Source organism: Arvicola amphibius, chromosome 5 (genome assembly GCF_903992535.2).
Source record: "Arvicola amphibius chromosome 5, mArvAmp1.2, whole genome shotgun sequence".
NCBI classification, from domain to species: Eukaryota; Metazoa; Chordata; class Mammalia; order Rodentia; family Cricetidae; genus Arvicola; species Arvicola amphibius.
In genome coordinates this window covers 102,289,556-102,311,480 of record NC_052051.1, presented here as the reverse complement: position 1 = coordinate 102,311,480, position 21,925 = coordinate 102,289,556, and the positions used below count along the sequence as shown (strand labels likewise).

Sequence of the window (21,925 nt, the reverse complement as noted above, 5' to 3'; positions counted from 1 at the left end):
TATACTAACTTTAAAAAGCTCCATTTTGTACTGCTTAAACAGCCACATCTTACCTGTTCTAGCCAAATCCCTGACTCTTCATCTGGAGCCCAGAGAATCATGGTCTTGTCCATGGAGGCAGACAGCAGTCTCACTGGCTGCTGCAGAACACCATCTAAAGAGTAAAAACCGGTATTTTTAAATCATCAACAAGCGGAGTCTGACAGAACAAAACAGAAAGGCACATAGCACTGATGGCAACAGCAAAGGTGTGCAAAGCCAGATGTGAGAGCCCACATCTAAAACCTTGGCACTTAAAGCACAACTGCTTTAAGGTCAAGACCAGCCTGGGAACCAGTCTCCAAAACCATACAAACAGCCATAAGATCTACCTTTAACATACACAAGTTGTGATAGATTCAGACAATGGAGTATTGTAGAGTAATAAGCTAGCAACATGAATCAACATAGCTATATGTCTAAATATGTACATGTGTAATGAAAAACGGTGAGCACATACTAGTACCAAGTTTTGACATTGACAACAATGCTGTCCATCACTACATAAACATGAAATTCAAGTTCAATAAACATGCCAAGGACTGACAGGCATTGAACTTAGCACTGTGTCTCTACAGAAGAATGGAGGAAAGCTTCAAAAGTTCCTGAACTACAGAAAAGCTCGAGGTTTTCTCTCTAATACAAAAATTTTAAGTAATATACATGTTTAAAAATAAACTTGTTTTACTACTTTGAATGATGTCTGTATTTACATCTCCATGTGAGTATGTACAGTGGTGTCTGATCCCTCTACAGTTGGGAGTTAACTGACATGGGTGCTGGGGACTCTCCAGGCCCTTTCTGAACATTTTAACTATGTATTATAGATGTATGTGTGAGGGCATCTGCTCACTTGTATGGGCAGATTTATGCTATGCATGCAGAGGTCATTAAAGAGCATTAGATTCCCTGGAATTACAAGTCTTTATGAACGGCCTGACATGGGTCCTGGGCACCAGCTCAGGTCTCTGTAAGAGCAGGGGACACTCTAAGAAGTGATCCATCCCTCCAGCCTCTGATACTGACTCCCCATCTCTCTCTCTGAAGGCCAAACAAAGAGCTTCATTCGAGCTTGGAAATGTGAAATTAGTGATCCCACTTTGACTTTCTATAGCTTTGACTTGGTCTTGGTGTAAGTGCTCAGTCAAAAAAACAGTTTCCTCTTCTTTATTTACTTAAAGATTTTTAATTATGTGTCTATGTGTGTAAGTGCAGGTACCCTTAAAATCCAAAGAAGGTGTCAAACATCTCTCAAGTCCCTCTTTTTCTTATTTTTTTACTGGTAGAAAAACAGCTTCAAATTAGCAAAAATGAGTGTATAGTCTTTCTTCCTATTTATTTTGTGTATACATGTGTGTTTGAAATAAGGTGTTGTTATTCAAGATGACTAGCCTTGATCTTGTAATCCTCCTATCTCAGACTCCTGATTGCTAGAATTACCACTATATATTACCATGCTCACCTCTTTCTTTTCTACTGAAATGGGACTTTACTATGTAGCCTGGTACAAACTCACAATCCTCTTTCCCCAGCCTCTCTATTGTTGAGATTACATGTATGTACCATCATACTCACCAATATTTTTTTTTTAAGTTTTGAACTAAACTTGAGCTGCTAGAAAGGAAACAGTAAATCGCACAGCTTGTTTGCTCTCAGCTACAGAGCTGGAAAAACAATGACCTGGTAGAAAGCAGGTACAGGCATCTGTTAATGACAACAGAGCACATGGGTCAGGAGAGTGGAGAGGGGATGGGTTGGAAAGAAAGAAATCACTAGACAATGCTACATGGCATACATTGGAGCTGGCTACAAAAGATAAAATGATGAAGACACTGTGGCAAATGTGTTCAACCCAAGAGCTGAGCGGTGGTTGGTAGTCATCTGAGCATCAATGACTGCTGTTCCTAAGGACAAGAACTAGCCGTATACTAGCGGCAGTCTGAGGGTAACCCTGCCCCTCCAGAGACAGAGGTTAAAAGCAAAAGAAACAAGGGAAAGGTGTTTCTCACAAATACTATCTCCCATTATCACCACTTCCACGCTTCCAAGAGTGAGGGTCCAGTACGGTTGGCTTGACTCAATTTTTCTTAAGCTCCCGAATCACATAGGAACTTTAAAGAAACACAATTGGTCAGCCTGCCTGAGTACAAGTTTCAGTGGAGCTGCTGTCAGCACGGTAATTACACAGGCCAGCTTACAAATGCCTCACGTTTATGAACTTCAGTTATGCCCAAAGCAATCCTACAGTCAGTGGTAATACTGTTTATATGTAAAACACAGTTACATTTAATCCTTGAAGCAAGAGCTCTCTACTTCACTCCTACCTTTGTAAAATGGAGGCTGCCAATGAACTGCGTTTACCCAGTTTTCATGTCCAGCCAGCAGGGTCTCCAGGACCATCCCACATGTCACGCTAGTATCTACAACAGAAGCGACAGACACCCTTTCCTCACAGCTCTTTTAAAGGGAACACTTGCAGAATCAAGTCTGTTGTGTAATTATGTCAAGAAATTAGAACAAAACATAATAATCCAGATTCAGCAAAAAGAACAAGAATTCTAAACTTCATTAACCTCACCCACTAAAAAAAGAATTTTCCCCTACATTTTTCTCTATGTGGGCATGAGTAAATATTAAAGAATATATTTTACTATTTGAAATATTCCTTAAAAGGCTGTTAACATAGCAATTAAAAAGCAAAACCACGCATTTACATTTTGAAACATCACACATACAATTTATATCAGCTCAAAAATCAGGCCCGAGAGTGTAGTTTAGTCACTATTGCCTAGCACATGCAAACCCTGGGTTTAATTTCCAGCACAACTGAAAATACATATAGCGCCCCCCCCCCCCAATAGTATTAAAGCAAAATCAAGAGCTGGGGCTTTAACTCAGTTGAGAGAATGAGTGTGCCCAGCACAGCCAATTTGACATTAACAGAACAATGTGGTGCAGTTCTCCAATACAACATCTAGAAGGTATTAAGGAGGAGGTTCAAGAGTCAAGGAGGCCAGTCTGGAATACATGATACCCTGTGTTAAGTAAACAGAAAAACAAAAAACCAAACAAATAAGTAACACAAGCAGGAGAGTCAGCTTCCTTGTTTATTTACTTGATAACTATCAACTTTTTAAAAAATTTAGCATAAATGAATAAGGGAAGCTAAATTCATATTTTGGCCTAGCTATATCTCCAATAGGATCTATGAGTGGCAAGCCAGTCTATTACAACATTATAAGAAAATCTGGATTACATATGCCACTCGAATGTAAAGAAAGAATTAGCTTGTCTCTTATGCGTGCACTCCACGGGACCAGAATCCACACCGGCCTTTTGGGTCCTCGGGGCTGTGCTCGCAGTGTCTCACAGATTAAGTCAGTGGTAAACAGTAGGCATAACGTCCAACAGTTACAAAGACCTGACTAACACAGTTTATAAAAGGGTTTCTAACATGAAAAATATAGGTCTCACATAAAAATCAAAGACTAACCCTCACACAGATGCGTGGAGACCCAGACAAACAAAACAGCTCGCAGAGCTGCGTCTGTCACACCAACCGTGCCACTGTTACCCACCTCCATGTCGTACAGTGAAAGTACTTTCCTTCAGTCTTATCATTTTGAAGTTTGCTTCAGCTTTTATTAAAAACGCTGGTTTCCTATACAGTCTCCATATTCTTATCATGCAATCCTGTGAACAGCTTGCTAGGAAAAGGTCACCACCTATTTAGAAAGTACACGTTACATTACTTTTCAAAACAGCGTATGTAGTAAATTCAGGTATAAGACTTTTTCATCTATGCTGTGTATATTTCTAGATCCAAAAATATTAGACTTTGCTTCCTTATCCTTCATTTATTTGGCTGGAATTCATTTTTAATGGCATTGGCAAAAATATACACACAATGTTAATAAATACGTATATAACAACAGGTGGTTCTCTATAGCTAGGCCGTAAAGTTCTAGGAAGAATTCTTCAAGAACATCTACATACAAATAAGACAAGTATTGTCATCTTGTAAATATCAGTTTATTCCATTCTTCACCACTCAATCAATAGCTAACAAGAGTTAAGAATCCCCTTTTCTGAGCCAGAGAGATGATGGCTCAGTGGGCAATGATACCTGCCACCGAGCCTCAGTGAGTGTGATCTTGGGACTTGAAAGGAGACCCTGTTCCTGCTCCCCAGTGCTGTCTTCTAATCTCCAGATACATGCTTAACAACTTCTCAAGTCTCTTTCTGACTGGGACAGTAGACAATGTAACACAAAGAAAACAAACCTGTCCCTGCCATGCACACTTCTAGTTAAAGCTCATACTGACCAAAGTTTGCCCACTCTGCTCCTCGTATCCAGTCATCGTGTCCAATGAGAGAAAGCACTTTCTGAAACTAGGAAGAAGAGGGTCAGTGAGGTGTGCGACACCTCAGCGACTAGTTGACCTAGTCACTGTCTTCAAGCAGTTCAAACGTTCACAAGATAAAACAGCACTGAAAACACTAAACAGCTGGAATTTTGCAACTATTTTAAAATTTCTATGTTAAGGTGCATTGCTAAGCAAAACACAATTCTAGTTTCTTAATAAAAAATATTAGTTACCTGGCCATCCCGCTGAACAGCTATGTGAACTTTGCAGTCATCAGCACCACATGCCAACACCGGGACTGGGAAGGAAAACAGGCATGGCTGTGAGTACTACAGCTATGATCACTGGGTGAAGAAACCGACTTCTGCTCCCCACACCATCACACAAATCAGCTGAAAGGGTCCAACCTGTCCCCGGGAATAAAGGGACACTCTACACAGTCCTCATCAGCGGTTATGGCAAGTACTGAGACAGTGTGCCCAATATGAGCACTGTGACAGAGAGTGAGAGGGAGTGCAAGTGAAGAGCAAGGAGGAGACTGAGGAGAAGGCTTCAGTCCCTAGGACCCCCATAAAAAAAGCCAGATGTGGTGTTGTGCATCTGTAATCCCAGCACTTCCTTGGCAAGATGAGAGGCAGACAGAAGGCCTGGCAGAAAGTTGCAGGCCACCTACCCTAGAATACATGAAGTATATAAATAAGAGAGCCCTTGCCTTAGAGTGCACAGACAGAAGCACTCCCAAAAGTTGTCCCCTAACCAAATAAATTTCAAGAAAAAACAAGTAAGCTGCATTTCTACAATACTAGCCAGTGGACCAAGGGTAAAAATTGTTAGCCTAGCTGAATACTACTGAAGACCCTCTGAGCCCAGCATCAGCTTCTACCTAAATATCTTTACATGTGTTTTCTGACTTCAAGGATTTTACATTTGGCTTAAGAATGAATTAAATGTTAAAATAAAATAGCACATAATCAAATATAGGAACTCTGAGATGATTGAAAGGTATGTGTTGCAAAACTAACCTCACTTCCCAGCCACCTTTGCATAACATGGAATCAGAGCTCCAGCTCCTGCCATAGAGGACAGAGAGCAGGAGAGGCTAGAGTTTCCTGGCCATGCCTCTAGCAGCAGGGCCTGTCCCCCAGGTAAAGGAGGAGGTAAAGAGAATCACTGACCCATCAACTGTCATTTCTGTGGCTAAAGAAAACAGGGGAAGGGAAGAGAAAAGTCAGAGACAGTTACCAGCCAGATATAGAGGAAACGAGATAAAAATGCCTCACTGAGAAAAGGTACCAAGCCACATGGTTAAACAAAGAATTATGGGTTAATTTAAATTGTAAGGGCTAGTAAATAATGAGCCTGAGCTAATAGGTCAAATGGTTTATAATTAAAAAAAAAAAAAGAAAGAAAACAGGGGAAGCCAAACTAAACTCACCGTGCAGGACATGAAGAGTTCTCATCTTGAAAAGCTCACACAGTTAAGTACCTTTCAACTTAGCCCAATCTTCACTTTCAAAGAACTACTTTCTCCAAATTGTATTTATATACATCCATGAAAAATTCAATGAGCAGCAATAGCAATTTGGCAATATATTAAATCAATAAAATCTCAGCTACCAAAATTTCTAATAGTTGCCCTAATTTTATGAGCTAGACTTGATTTTCGAATACTGTAATAAATGTTACGTTATCAACACCTCAGTTTATCTGCTGTAGTTCTGTTTCAAAAAACAGAATCTCATGTAGTCCAGGCTAGCCTCGAATTCCTGATCCTTCTGCCTCTATCTCCCTTTATCTCAATGCCCAGTTTGCTTAATTCATAAGAGCATTTTAGATACAGGGCTTGTGAGTACAGGTGGTAGAGGGCTGTTTAGCATGTGTGAGGTCATCCGCTGGATCACCAATACAAGAGACACAAATATAACATATGCAAAATCAAGGTCCCAAACAGTTCTTATGCTGTTCTTCTAATAAATGGGAGGACACTCACCATTAGTTCCAGGCAAAACAGAAAGGCTGACAGTCAGAATATTTGAATCCCCGAAGGTCAAGGTCTGAAGGTATTTTACTAAAAAACAAAAACTCACCATGAACAATTGCCCCTGAGCTTATCTACCTAAAGAAGCTGTGTGGCACCATTAAAGGGGGCCAGAAAAGAGATGGAGAAGTCAACCCCAAGTCTCAGTGACTTTGAGCAATTAAATGTTGAATTTCAACAAGATCAGAGGAAAAAAAATAGATCATTTAAAAAGGCTTAGTTGCAATTTACTTAGGCAAATAGTTTTGTTAAGGTATATTTTTGAAAAATCACAAAAGAAACACATTCATATTAGAATAACACTTCAAAGTTGCTTGAAATGTTGGCACTTACAAGTGCTCTTGTAAGCTGTTAGTCTTTCACAACTTCTACTTCTTTTACCTAGATTACAAAGCCTCCAAACCTACCTTCTGAGCCCTTTTTAGACCACAGTCGAACTGTGGAATCTGCAGCTGCAGAAGCTATCAGAGTATGCACCACATCAGGTGGCTCACTCAGGTAAATAGCGTGCACGGCATAAACAGGTCCTTCATGGCCTTGGAGACGGAATGCTTTTAAAACCTGAATCAGGAAGAATGACACACGTGTTACAAGAACAGAATTATACAGCTGGGCATGGCAGCTCATGCCTGTAATCCTGGATCGCAGGAGCTGATCCAGAGGACCACTGTGAGTGTGAGAACAGCATGGACTGTCTTGAAGAAGGAAGGTGAGGCTGTAGACAGAACACGATGGCTGTATATCTGTAATCCCAGCACTTGGGAGGCAGAGACAAGAGGGCATCCTCAGCTACACCATCTTAGAGGCTCTTTCTTTGATCAGCAGTCCAGGTGCACTGCACGCAGAAACACAAGGATGGGTACCCAATCCCTAAGATGCTCAGCCTTTCCTCCTGAGTCCCCATTCCTTTCATCCTTTCATACCCCACTCTGCCTCAGTCTGGCCTCATTCTCCCCTCAGTTTGACTGTCCTGCCACTAAGAACTTAGGGAAGCACTGAGGAAGAATCTGGCAAGTCTCTCACTTTAGGTCTCAAAAGTAAGAGCTTGCTGACTGAGGTTTCTGTCCCGCCTGGTCCCACAGTCATTCAGCCCCGTCCCCCAAACACACAGAAGTCTACATTAACTATAAACTGATTGGCTTATTAGCTCAGGCTTCTTATTAACTCTTATATCTTACATCTGAACCCATAATTCTAGTCTGTGTTAGCTATGTGGCTTGGTACCTAGTGAGGAAGTCACAGGTGGCTTCCTCTGAGTCTGGATGATGACTGCATGCTGAAACTTTTCTCTTCCCAGAATTCTCCTGTTCTCCTTCCCCAGCCTATACTTCCTGCCTGGCTACTGGCCAATCAGTGTTTTATTAAAATACAACTAACAGGGTACAGACCATTGTCCCACAGCACTTGCCCCCCCTTTTGTCAAATCTCCCTTGTTTAGCATTCTTCCTGACCATTATCAGTAACAACTTGTAACCAACATTCTAAACAAAGGCAAACATTCATAATCTATTTTTGGGGAATGTGAGTGTAGTTTTCTAGGCTACTTCCTGCTGATTGGGGACGCTGATAATCTTATGGGGTCCTAAAGAAAATTTTGAATTATGGCCAAGTCCTGAATAAAATATTCTGTGAGGCTTGATCATCAGCCTGCAATCTTGAAATTGTTCTGGATGCAGAACTCAGAGGAAACTCCCAACAGAGGTCCTTTGAAATGCTGGATCATCTGGGCCATCCATTCCCATTGGAGATTTCTCAGGAGGTCTTCCTTGATCAAACCTGATTTTTTCTTAGCCCAGAATGAATCCCTAGCCTTTCATTTCCTGTGGAAACAAAAGTAAAACCTCTTCTCCAAAGTAACACACCTTTTGACTTAAATTTTGAAGTCAAGTCATTTTCAAAATACTTATGGTGGATTAATCCAGCAGCATTTATAATCAAATGTCTTTTAGTAGCTTTTGCTCCTTCCTCAGCCATCAAAATATTTAAAGACAACACAATAACATACAGTATCCAGACTCTCTGTGTATTTTTCATCTTTTATGTGGCTTTATTTAAAGCTCTATTTCTTTTATTTTTATTTTTAATTTTTGGCTTTTTGAGACAGGGTTTCTCTGTGTATCTTTGGATGTCCAAGAATTCACTCTATAGACCAGGCTGTCCTTGAACTCACAGAGCTCTGTCTGCCTCTGCCTCCCAAGTGCTGGGATTAAAGGTGTGCACCACTACATCCAAGCACTCTCATTTTTTCTTTTTTAAGGACTTTATCCTTTTTCTTTTCTCTCCCAAACTTACACATATTTTTAAACACACTGTAAACCACTTAGAGGTTTTCTTCATCTGAATTTATCTTTACTATACATCTCTGTTTTTCTGACCGCATGAGTCTTTAATTTGCTAAGCAATATGGCTAGGATTAAAGGCATGACTTTGACAGCTGGATCCAGCCCATTTTTAGCTTCCTGAGAGTCTAGCTTCATGGCAGAGGTACCAGTTGAAGCTGTGTTTATTTCCATAACTCTATGGCGTTTCAAGGTCCATGCTGCCACCAAGAAGCATGCTGTAAGCTATTCATAAACATCATTTAAGTGTTTTGTGGCAGAACCTCTTAAAAAGGCTGCAAAGTTTTTGCAGCTAAAGTTGAGTCAGGAAGCTTCTCTTAAATGAGACACACTTGCCTCTAGCAAACAGAGCCCACCTGAGAAAATGCTGCTATCAATAAGCCATGCTTAACTCTATTCTTTTCTGTCTAGAATTACTTCCCAAGCTCTCAGGCTTTATGTGGATGCAGCTGTCCACGTGGGCACCATTTGTTGACTGATGTTTCTGTTCCACCAAGTCCCACATCCTGAGCTCATTTAGCCTCCCTGGAATCTTCTGCTAAGACTGGGTCCAGTGGGGGTGGCATTCCACTCATTCAAATGCAGGTGGTTCCAAAATCCCTTCTCCACATGGCCCTCTAATTCCTGTAGCAGCCAGTAGCTCACAAGACATGGCTCCACATCTTACCCATTTTTTTTTCTGCATAAGCACCTTTCTCCCAGGACCCTAAGAAAGAACCCAATTTTCACTTACTCCTTTCCCTGCCCATTGTATCCCCAATCTATTTTAACTAACCTATCAATGCCAAAAGCATTTTTTTTTACACACACTCTCCTTTTCTTCCTGTTTTCTGTTTTCCCTATACTGTTAGCAGTGCTATCACATTACTCTTGACATACTCCTTTCCTTAGCCAACTGACTTTCAAATGCTTGCTGAATAAGAACCCCTCCCCTGAAAGCTGAGGATTGAATCGAGGCCTCATGCATACTAGGCAGGTGCTCTGCCACTGATCTGTATCCCAGCCCAACCACAACAACAAAAACTTTGAGATAGTGTTTTGCTGTATAGCCTATACTGACCTTAAACTCATACTTCTTCTACCTCAGCCTGTTGAGTGCTGACAGTACAGGCCTTCACCATATGATCAGCCTAAGAATGAACTCCTAAAGCTAGTACTCACATACGATCTTCCCTTATTCTCCACTATTTCTGTACATATGTACTATCTAGTAACATTTCCTAAACTGTCTCCTCTGAATTCAACTGGATGCTAAGATTTTAAATGGGAAGGGCAGGTTCATTTGTGTAGTATTTTTCTTACTTTGAATCCTCACCCTTTAAATTTTTCCCAAGACAATCACATAAGATCAGTCTGAATGAGAGATTCACAAGGACAAGTAACAGCACAAGAACATGGAGACAGAAATTAGAATAAGGATACAGGGCCCTGACATGCAGAAGATAAACAATCTCAACTCAGTATGACAGCTGTAATTCCAGCCTTCCAGGGGATCATGCCTTTAAGGCAGATTAGGACATACTGTGACACTGTCTCAGGTAATATGTATGCATATGCATTTATGTATGTTTGTGTAAATGTATGGCATGCATGTGGGGCTGAAGGACAAACTTAGTCCTCATCTTCCATCTGATTTGAGCCTGGGTCTCCCTTAGTTGTCTGCCATGATATATCCCAGGCTAGCTGTCCCAGAACTTCTGGGCACTCTCCTGTCTCCATCTTCCCTCCACAATAGAAGCTTTGTGATTCCAGGTGAATGCTACCACACCCAGCCACTATGTGGGTTCTTGAGACTGAAACTCAGGTCCTCCAGCCTGTGCAGCAAGCATTTTACCAACTGCATCTCTGCAGCTCATGTCTAAGAAATATCTTTTTATTAAAAAACATATATATAACCTTGGCTACTGTGATGGTTTGAATAGGAATGACCCCCAAAGTTTGGTCATTAAGAAATGGCACTACTTGACACGGATTAAAAGATGTGGCTTTGTTGGAGAAGTGTCAGTAAGGGCGGGCTTTGCTCAAATCAGGCCCAGTGTTTCTCTCTTACTGCTCCTTCTCCAGCACCACGTCAGTCTGTGCACCACCACACTCCCTGCCATGAAGATAACGGACAAACTTCTGAAATGGTAAGAAGCTCCAATTAAGTGCTTTCCTTTATAAGAGCTGCTGTGGTCATGGTGCCTCTTCACAGCAATAAACACTAGTTAAGAGAGCTATATAGTTGACAGGAAAAAAAAGATAAAGTATTTGGGCTTCAGATAGTTTTTTCCTAATGTTCTTTTGGAAATTTATCTTACAGTAGATCCAATTTACTTCAAATATTGAGTTTGTAGCATATGCGACATTTACTTTCCTGTATAACAATTCAATCATGCCCAGTTATTTCTTTTCTTCTTTTTTCTTCATATTCTCTCTCTCTCTCTCTCTCTCTCTCTCTCTCTATATATATATATATATATATATATATATATATATATATATATATATATATATATATATATCATGTTTCCCCATCCAACTCCTCAAGAGTCTTCCCCCCACCCATCCGACTTCATGTTCTCTTTTGTGCTCCAAACAAACAAAAACCAAAACTGTAAAGCAAAACAAACAAAAAACCAAAACTGAAAAAAAAATGAGAGGAAGCCCAAGTGACTGATCTACATGGAATCATGCAGAAGCCCAAGCAACCGACCTGCCTGGGAATAGCAAGCAACCAGACCAGACATGTGACGTGTGCACGTCCTCGACCTCAAGGAGTGGGCCTTGAGCCCACAGGCACCTAGAGATCACTGGAGGCTCTGCTCTGCCTGCACCTGAAGGAGCGCCCAATGGAGTCACAGAACCCCAACTATACCAATTAAAGGAAGAGGGACCCCCCGAAGTACAGACTCCACCAATACTGACTGGAGGAAGAGGTGGTAGATAACAAGGTAAGAATACACTCAACAACATAAAGAGCAATACCATACCACCAGAAACTAGTGGATCTACAACAGCAAGATCTGAACACCCCAACGCAGATGAAGAAGAAAATGACCTTAAAACCAACTTTATGAAAATGATTGAGGCTGTTAAAGAGGAAACAAAAAATTCACTTAAAGAAGTGGAGGAAAAAAACAAAAATTGGAAGTAATCAACAAATCTCTTAGAGAAAACCAAGAAGAAGCAGTTAAACGAATAAAAGAAATAACTCAAGACTTGAAAACTGAAATACAGACAATAAAGAAAACACAAACTGAGGGAATTCTGGAAAGGAAATTTGGGTAAATAATCAGGAACCACAAATGTAAACATAAACAACAGAATACAAGAGATGGAAGAGAGGATCTCAGGCACTGCTGAAGATACAACAGAGGAAATATATTCACTGGTCAAAGAAAATGTTAAATACAACAAAAGCTTAACACAAAATATCCAGGAAATATGGGACTCTATGAAAAGACCAAACCTAAGAATAATAGAGATAGCTGACAAGTGGTGGCCCACACCTTTAATCCCAGCACTTAAGAGACAGAGACAGGCATATCTCTGTGAGTTTGAGGCCAGCCTTCTACAGAGCAAGTTCCAGGACAGGCTCCAAAGCTACACAGAGAAACCCTGTCTCAAAAAACCAAAAAGAACAACAGGGTTAGAAGAAGAAGAAATCCAACTCAAAGGCACAGAAAATATATTCAACAAAATCATAGAAGAAAACTTTCCCAACTTAAAGAAGTACATGCCTATGAAAATACAACAGAGAAATAAGGGAACTAACAGATGTTATGACTCATATAGACTTAACTGACATCTATAGAACATTTAACTGAAACATGAAAGAATATACCATCTTCTCAACATCTTATGGAACCTTCTCAAAAATTGATCACATACTTGGTAAAAAAGCAAACCTCAATAGATACAAAAGAAATGGGAGTACTCACTACCTGTATCTTTCTGGATCACCAAGGCTTACAGTTAGAATTCAACAACACTAATTTCAGAAAGTCCACAAACACAATGGAAATTGAACAATGCTCAACTGAATCACTAATGGGTGAAGGAAGAAATAAAGAAAGACAATAAAGACTCCCTAAAATTCGATGAAAATACCTAAACTTATGGGACACAATAACAGCAGTCCTAAGAGGAAAGTTCATAGCACCAGATGCCTATATAAAGAAGCTGGAAAAACGCCACACTAGCAAATTAACAGATCACCTGAAAGATCTAGAACAAAAAGAAGCAAACTCACCCAGAAGAGTAGACAGCATGAAATAATCAAATTGAGGGCTGAAATCAATAAAATAGAAACAAAGAAAACAATACAAAGAATCAGTAAAACAAGGGGTTAGGTCTTTGAGAAAATCAACAAGATTGACAAATCTTTATCCAAACTGACCAAAAGGCAGTGGAAAAAATATCCAAATTAACAAAATAAGGAATGAAAAGGGGAACATAACAACAGACACTGAGGAAATTCAGAGAATCATCAGGTCATACTTCAAAAACCTGTACTCTACAAAATTGAAAAATGTAAAAGAAATGGACAACTTTCTGGATAAGTACCACATACCAAAATTAAATCAATTAACAGTTAAACAAATTAAATAGATCTATAATCCATAAGGAATTAGAAAGTCATCAAAAACCTCCCAACGAAAAAAAGTCCAGGACCAGATAGCTTCAGTGCAGAATTGTACCAGAATTTCAAAGAGCTAATACCGATACTCTTCAAATTGTACCAAACAACAAAAGAAGGAACACTCAAACCCTTTTTATAAGGCTACAATTACCCCAATACCCAAATCACACAAATATGCAACTAAGAAAGAGAATTACAAATCTCCCTCAGGAACATTGATGCAAAAATACTCAATAAAATACTGATTTTTGAGAAAGAAGCTAAAAATATAAAATGGAAAAGAGAAAGCATCTTCAACAAATGGTGTTGGTATAGCTGGAAGAATGCAAATAAATCCGTATCTATCACCATACACAAAACTCAAGTCCAAATGGATCAAAGACCTCCACATAAATCTATCCACACTAAACCTCATAGAAAAGAAAGTGGGATGTACACTTGAATGCATTTTCACAGGAGACCATTTCCTAAATATAACCCAAGTAGCAAAGACACTGAGAGCAACAATTAATAAATGGGACCCCCTGAAACTAACAAGTTTTTGTAAAGGACACAGTCAACAAGACAAAACAGCTGCCTTCAGAACCCCACATCTGACAGAGGGCTGATCTCCAAAATATACAAAGAACTCAAGAAACTAGACATCAAACTATCAAGTAATCAAATTCTAAAATGGAGTTCAGATCTAAACAGAGAATATTCAACAGAAGACTCTCAAATGGCCAAAAGACATTTAGTCATCAGGGAAATGCAAATCAAAGCAACTCTGAGATACCATTTTACACCAATCAGAATGGTTAAGATAAAAAACAAAACAATGACAGTTTATGCTGGAGAGGATATCAGGTGAGGGGAACACCCCTCCATTGCTGGTGGGAGTACAACTGTACAGCCATTGTAGAAATCAGTATGGCGATTTCTCAGAAAATTAGAAATCAATCTACCTTAAGACCCAGCAATATCATAACTTTTGGGCTTACACCAAAAGGAGCACAATCACACCCCAAGAACATCTGCTCAACTATGTTCATAGCAGCATTATTTGTAATAGCCAGAACTTGGAAACAACCTAGATGCCCCTCAACTGAAGAAAGGATAAAGAAAACGTGGTACATTTACACAATGGAGTACTACTCAGCAGTTAAAAAAAAGGACATCTTTAAATTTGCAGGCAAATGGATAGAACCAGAGACAAATATAGCACATATTCACTCATAAGTGGATACCAGACATAAAGTAGAGGATAACCAGCCTACAGTCCACAACCCCAAAAGCTAGAATTCTCTTCCAGAAACAGATGAAAGCAGATGGAGAGATCCATAACACCTGGGCCAAGCTCCAGGTGAAGAAAGGGATGAGCGATAATATGAACAAAGAAAGGAGTCAAGACCATGATATGATGTGGAAACCCACAGCATCAGCTGACCCGAACTAGCGGAAGATCACTAACTTCAGACTGACAACTGGGTAACCTGCATAGGTCCAAACTAGAACCCTGAATACAGGAGACAATGGAGTGGTTTGGACAGTACATGGGGCCACTGGCAGTGGAACCAGATCTAATGCTAATGCCTGAACCAACTTTGTAGAACCCATTCTCTATGGAGATACCTTGCTCAGCCTGGGAGGTGGGAGGTGGGGGCTTGGTTCTGTCTCAATGAGGTAATGGAACAGACTTAGTTAAATTCCCAGGAGAGGCCTTAACCTCTCTGAGGAGCAAATGGGAGTTGGGTGGGGGGAAGGGAGAAGTGGGAGGAGAGGAGAGAGGGAGAACTAGGATTGGTATGTAAAAACTAACTAACTAACAAAATAAAGCCAAAATGAAGAAAAAAAAACAACAACCCAACAACAACAACAAAAAATACAAAAAGATGGAACCAGTTTTGAGTTGGCCAGGTACTTCTGGACATGGGACGTAGACTATGTTTGATACATCCAGTGACACTCAATGGCAGAAAATCTATTTTTTCTTTCCCAGTAGGTATAAAATGCAAACACCTGTTTGGCTGGGGACTTTGTGTCCACCTTCTTCTCAGTGCTGGGGTTTCTTCTTCAGATTTTACAAAATGATAAAGTATATAGGTTACAGATAAGTTCATAGATGAGAAAAAAACGAGGGCACTCATAAATCAGAAAACAAGAAAGAAGAGCTTGCCGGGCGGTGGTGGCGCACGCCTTTAATCCCAGCACTCGGGAGGCAGAGGCAGGCGGATCTCTGTGAGTTCGAGACCAGCCTGGTCTACAAAAGCTAGCTCCAGGACAGGCTCTAAAGCTGCAGAGAAACCCTGTCTCAAAAAACCAAAAAAAAAAAAAAAAGAAGAGCTAAAACTTGAAAAGTAAATATAATCATTTCTTAGAGTTAGAAACAGCTACTGACCTTATTATTCTCTAATTCCCAGTGAATCACTCGATTGTCGGATCCTCCAGACACCAATTCAGAGGAAGAGGCTGAAAAAGTTGTTTTGGTAAATATTTGCATTTATCTCATCCCTTCCCCTAGTTGTTTTCTTATCACCTTCTTAGGGAATCTAAATCACATGGTGACAGACCTTACTAGAGGGGCACTAATTACAATGATAACACATGTAATTCATTTCATGTGACCTTACTTTTAAATAAAGCAAAATTCATGCTTCACAACAAAGTCCTATGGTGTGATTCCTGTGGTCTCTGATGTCAAGGGGTGGCAAGTAATATATTTACAACTGTGTTTTTGCACATACATGAAGAGCCATTCTTTGTATTATATAATGGCTTTTACTGATACATGACTTACTCTGATCTACTACTTGAGATAAGTGGTGTACTAAGCTTATTTTTTTTAAATATTACAGACAAAACCACAGGAGAGTCTCACTAGCGCAAGAACATTCTGCACTTGCACCTTAGATTATAATGCATAATGAAAAGAAACTTAACCCAGAGTGTTAGACAACAGCACAGTCGGCACATAAGGACAACTAAGAGAATTCTACAGGAATGAGAGTTACAGCAATCAACAGGTCCATTAGAAACTCCGGAGTCAGAGAGTCTCACAATGAAGAGAAATAATTCACTGCATTCCAGTGACTTTCAAAATTTTTGTCCTACTTCACATTCTTTAAGAATTTGAAGAACCAGCTGGGCGGTGATGACGCATGCCTTTAATCCCAGCACTTGGGAGGCAGAGGCAGGCAGATCTCTGTGAGTTCGAGGCCAGCCTAGTCTACAAGAGCCAGTTCCAGGATAGGCTCTAATACTACAGTGAAACCCTATCTCAAAAAACAAAAAACAAAAAAACAAAAAAAAAAAAAAAAAAAAAGAGAATTCGAAGAACCTCTAAGAAGCTTTTAATGTGGGCTATGTATATCAGTATTAGAAATTTAAAACTAAAAAGTATTTTTTAATAGTTTATTTAAGAACTACAATGATGTTGGGCATGGAAACACATGCCGTTAGCCCCAGTACTCCTGAGGAAGAGGCAGGGGCACCTCTGTGGATTTGAGGCCAGTCTGTCTACATAGTGAGTTCTAGGCAAGCCAGGACACAGTGAGACCTTGTCTTAAAAAAACAAACAAGCAAAGACACAGTTAAGATGGTTCATTATATCTTAGGCACCTGCTGTACAAACCCAGAGACCTTAGTTTGATTCTCAAACCCACGAAAAGGTAGGTGGAAAAATCAACTCTACACATGCACTGTGGTATGTACCCAACCCCACCAACAAACACTGGCAATAGTAATTTAATTATAATGATATATAAAATATGTTAATGCAAATTTTCATGGGAGCTGAAGACTTCTAATATTAGAATCACAAAAACGTAAAAAGAACAGAAGCACAATTTTATGTCTATGAGGCTCTTTAATGTTTGACTGTATTAGAAAACAGCTGACGTTTCATATTTGCTTCTCTATTTAGTTTATTACAGCATCACACATCATGTGGCTGATAGGAAATCCACACAGCACACTCATGACAGCTGTGAATGAATATACTTCCTAGTATTATGAAAACATCATGGACCTCACATATCTTGAGATCACCAAGGGTCCCCTGATCCAGTACCACCCCTTACTTTCAAGTGCAACAGGCATACAAGGTCTTAACTAAGCAACAGTCCATCTTCAGCTGAAACAGACTGAGTCGACTGTCAGTCTCCACCTATGCCCTGCTCACAGGTTTTCCAACCAAAGGTTATGGGCACAGGTGTTTCCATGCTTCAACTGTTATCAAGTAAAAACACTAGTCAGCTACCTAGTCACTGGATAGATCAGTTATCATTTTTTTCCCAAACATACATCAATCAAGGAAATGATAAATTAAGAGATAACAATGGAAAAAAGTACTAACTGTACTTTTTCAAAAAGCATGAGATCAGCCTTCTAGGCTTTCTACTTACAGCCATCCAGTCTACGTATCCACTGCAGGCAATTGACTCGGGCGGTGTGACCATTCAGATTGTTGACAACTACCCTTCTCTTTAGAGGAAAAACAAATATCAATTAGTACATTAGAATGTAGTACACAAAGGGATTGGTAAATAAGTAAAAATCAGCTGTCAGTATTTTGATGCAATAAAAAAGAACAGAATTCCAGCTCGAGAGTGGTGGCACACACCTTTGATCCCAGCACTCAGGAGGCAGAGGCAGGTGGATCTCTGTGAGTTCAAGGCCAGCCTGGTCTATAAGAGCTAGTTCTAGGACAGCTAGGACTGTTACACTGAGAAACCCTGTCTCGAAAAACCAAAAAGAAAAAAAGAACAGAATTCCATCAACAGAGCTGCCTTTCAAGCCATCAACCTCTAACTGTGGCTTGAGTTACCCATTTGAGGGTCATAGTCCTCAGCAAAATACTACCAAGCTGCTTAAGTAGAGGGTTTAATTTTTTTCCCATGTGCATTGGTGTTTTGTCTGTGTCTCTGGGTGTTGGATCCCCTGGAACTGGAATAACAGACAGTTGTGAGCTGCCACTGTGAGGGTCAAATTTGAACTAAACTAAGACCACCCCTCTTTTGCCCACTCCATGACCCCAAGTTCCCGAAACGAGTTGAACTCCACCCTGGGTATAACTGATAAGGATATGATTGATGACAGACACTAACCACATGGCTAATGACAACTACTAACTACATGCTTCGACCATGCCTCATGTATTTTTAATTGCTTTACTCTTCAGTTCTGTACTTCCCCTCATCATAACCAATCAGGTTATATGTCAGCTACCCCAAGACCCTCTGACCAGGCTGTGACCCACTTGTGGTTTTCCCTTGTGGTTTTTCTTTATATAAACCCTAACCTGTAAATATTCAAGACCACTCTCCTCCACCTGCTGCACCGGAGTGATGGACAGTGGTTCAAGCTTGGGGTTGTAATCAATTAAACCCCTTTGTGTTTGCATTGAATACTGGCTCTGTGGTGGTCTTGCGACACAGGCATAAGACTATGTGAGTGCTGAGAATTGAACCTGAGTCCTTTGGAAGAGCAGCCAATGCTCCTAACCACTGAACCATCTCTCCAGCCCAAGTTGATGGTTAAAAAGAAAAAAAAATCTGTAGTTAATGTACATAAATTCATGGTTAATCAAATGGTAGGTTCTTTAGCCCCAGTGACAGTGGCACAGGTCATGAGGCCACAACTGCTAAAGACCTTCTAAATCAGATCCCTGCAAGTTCTACAGTCAGATCTTCTGCTACCCCTGGGCAGCATGACTTCACACACAGCTAAAGATCTGCTCATAGGACGTCTCATTACAGCCCTTTCCAAGTTTGTTACCAGTAGCACTGACTTGATGCCTGCTTGTATGCCAAACAGAATTTCTCACGGCTGGGAAAAAGGAACAGGTAAATGTGCATAAACAAATGTATTTAACAAATGAGCTCTCTGAGGTTGGAAAGCACTTAGATGCATTTCCTTGTCTTCCCACTAGAATGAAAAGTAATTACTCATTATTTTTGTAGCGTCACAACGCCTACAGCAAGCCTAGACCGGGATCTCAAAAGATGCCAAGAGAACATCATCCTCAAAACTGTACTGTAGCAGAGTGTGTGTGTGTGTGTGTGTGTGTGTGTGTGTGTGTGTGTGAAGGCCATAAACGGATATCAGAATGTCTTTCTCAATCAATTCTCCACCTTTTCTGAACCCAAGATTACTGTTTTTGCTAGACTAGGTAGCCAGTGAGCTCTGGAGTGAGATGCATACAGACACGCCTGGTTTTGACAGAGGTGCTGGGGGATCTGAATTTAGGTCCTCATGGTGGCTTGGGAAGCACTTTACCCACTAGGAGCCATCTCTTCAGACCCGTATTTCAAGTGTTCCTATTCCTTAAATTAAGTAGCCAACCAGAAAATATTTGACAAAGTATTTTGGATGTTCAACATATGCTATGTTAAAAATCCTCTAACATGCTGGGTGGTGGTGGCATGCACCTTTAAGCCCAGCACTCAGGATGCAGAAGCAGGTGGATCTTTGTGAGTTCAAGGCAAGCCTGGTCTACAGACCTAGTTCCAGGATAGCCAGGGTTACACATAGAAACCCTGTCTCAGCCGGGCGGTGGTGGCGCACGCCTTTAACCCCAGCACTCGGGAGGCAGAGGCAGGCGGATCTCTGTGAGTTCGGGGCCAGCCTGGTCTACAAGAGCTAGTTCCAGGACAGGCTCTAAAAAAGCTGCAGAGAAACCCTGTCTCGGAAAACCAAAAAAAGAAAAAAGAAAAAAAAAAAAAAAAAAAGAAACCCTGTCTCAAAAAACAAACAAAAAACTAAAACAAAAAGAAATCTTGGAACTATCAGGTTATCATTTAAAAAAATGTGACAGAGGTGGAAATGGTGGCTCAGGTCTGTGGTCTCAACGCCTGAGAGGCTAAGGCAAGAGCATGGGAAGCTTGAAGGCAGCCTCAACTAAGTGGCTTCAGAGGCAATGCAGCCTAGGCTACAAAGTGAAACAAACAGCAAAGTCATGGAAGGCATGGGAACAAACCCACTGCCTTCGGCCCAAAGATGGGCTTCTACTGGGCTACTTAGCCACTGGCTGATGGGCAGTGTGAAGTTCACCTTTGGTTTGATATGCTTCTTCTTGCCAATCAAGAATATATGATAACGAGATAACGGTGAGAAAAGCTAAGAGCATGCTAAAGGTAAGAGGAAGCAATTAAATTTTTTTTCATATAGAATCTTGTATCTGCAAAAGTTGAGGGAAATGGAATTCCAAATCAAATGTTAACAATGCAGCACCGTAGGAAACAGAGACAAGCATCTGCACTGCATTTTGGTTTCCAGCCTTTCAACTGTGACACAGGACCCATGCAACTCTAACTGAACCACCCTAGAGTAAATGGGGGCGAGGCTTCATAACTCCCATAGAATACATTAATTACTCACTTGAGAAGCTGAATAGGAAAACTGACAAAAAAATAAACAATTAGCTGATCTTCAAGAAATGGGTTAAGTTCTGCCTTATAACCAGGGCTTAGGACTCCCATCCTCTATTTTTCCCATAGTTCTTTTTTTTTTTTTTTTTGGTTTTTCGAGACAGGGTTTCTCTGCAGCTTTAGAGCCTGTGGTGGCGCATGCCTTTAATCCCATAGTTCTTTAAAAGCTGCATTCACAACCAGGCGGCGGTGGCACATGCCTTTAATCCCAACACTTGGGAGGCAGAGGCAAGCAAATCTCTGTGAATTTGAGGCCAGCCTGGTGTAAAAGAGCTAGTTCCAGGACAGGTTCCAAAGCTACGAGAAACCCTGCCTCGAAAAACCCAAATAAATAAATAAATAAATAAATAAACAAATGAATGCTGCATTCACGTATCTAAAATATCCGTACAGACAAACCCTGCCTCGAAACACCCAAATAAATAAATTAAATAAATAAATAAATAAACGCTGCATTCACGTATCTAAAATATCCATACAGACAAACCCTGCCTCGAAAAACCCAAATAAACAAATAAATAAATAGATGCTGCAGTCACGTATATAAAATATCCGTAACATTTCTTTGCAATTCAGCGTAAGCTCGTTAACTATACCGTGGGGAAACAAAGAACTCAGATGTCGCGTGTGGCTTTAACCCACGCCTAAATTTCAATTTTTCTAAGGGTTCTGAGAAAGATGCCGTCTTTGGGGTTTCAGTTCGGGGGTCACGGGCCACGGTCACCCTAGGCAGAGGCAGCCACGCAGGAGAGGACAGAGTCCAGGCCCCTCGGGAGGCTCCCCTAGACCCCTTGACTGTAGGCGGCCTGCAAGCTAGGCCCGTAGCGCGCGCGCCTAATCCCTCGTACCTGAGGGTCGTAGAGGACCACGGAGCAGGACGTGCCGAAGGCCAGGAGTCCTCCATGCCCGCAATTCCAACTCAAAGTTCCTCGAACACCGTTCGGGCAGCAAAACACATGAGCCACATCCAGCAAAGGAGGCACCATGATGCCAGCTGGTCAGTAGCCGAGACACTCCCGCGCACTTCCGCCCCAGAGCGGAACTACTCTTGCAAGCCGCGGCTTCTCCAGCGGACGCCAGCCGGTTCGCATTTCCGAGGGGCCGGGGCGGGG

The 21,925-nt window shown here is 40.9% G+C and overlaps 1 protein-coding gene across 1 annotated transcript in view; it reads right to left on the bottom strand.

Moving 5' to 3' along the window:
* Window positions 1–21,856, bottom strand: part of Elp2 (elongator acetyltransferase complex subunit 2) — a 39,064-nt gene extending 17,208 nt beyond the window's left edge. The window contains exons 1-10 of the mRNA XM_038329699.2: window positions 21,662–21,856; window positions 17,790–17,868; window positions 15,785–15,855; window positions 6,852–7,005; window positions 6,397–6,474; window positions 4,640–4,704; window positions 4,365–4,431; window positions 3,618–3,764; window positions 2,364–2,459; window positions 54–154 (exon numbers count right to left, since the gene is read on the bottom strand). Coding sequence (XP_038185627.1) covers window positions 54–154; window positions 2,364–2,459; window positions 3,618–3,764; window positions 4,365–4,431; window positions 4,640–4,704; window positions 6,397–6,474; window positions 6,852–7,005; window positions 15,785–15,855; window positions 17,790–17,868; window positions 21,662–21,799 — 996 coding nt within the window. The 5' untranslated portion in view covers window positions 21,800–21,856. The remainder of the gene's footprint in view (window positions 1–53; window positions 155–2,363; window positions 2,460–3,617; window positions 3,765–4,364; window positions 4,432–4,639; window positions 4,705–6,396; window positions 6,475–6,851; window positions 7,006–15,784; window positions 15,856–17,789; window positions 17,869–21,661) is intronic.
* Window positions 21,857–21,925: the final 69 nt, after the last annotated feature.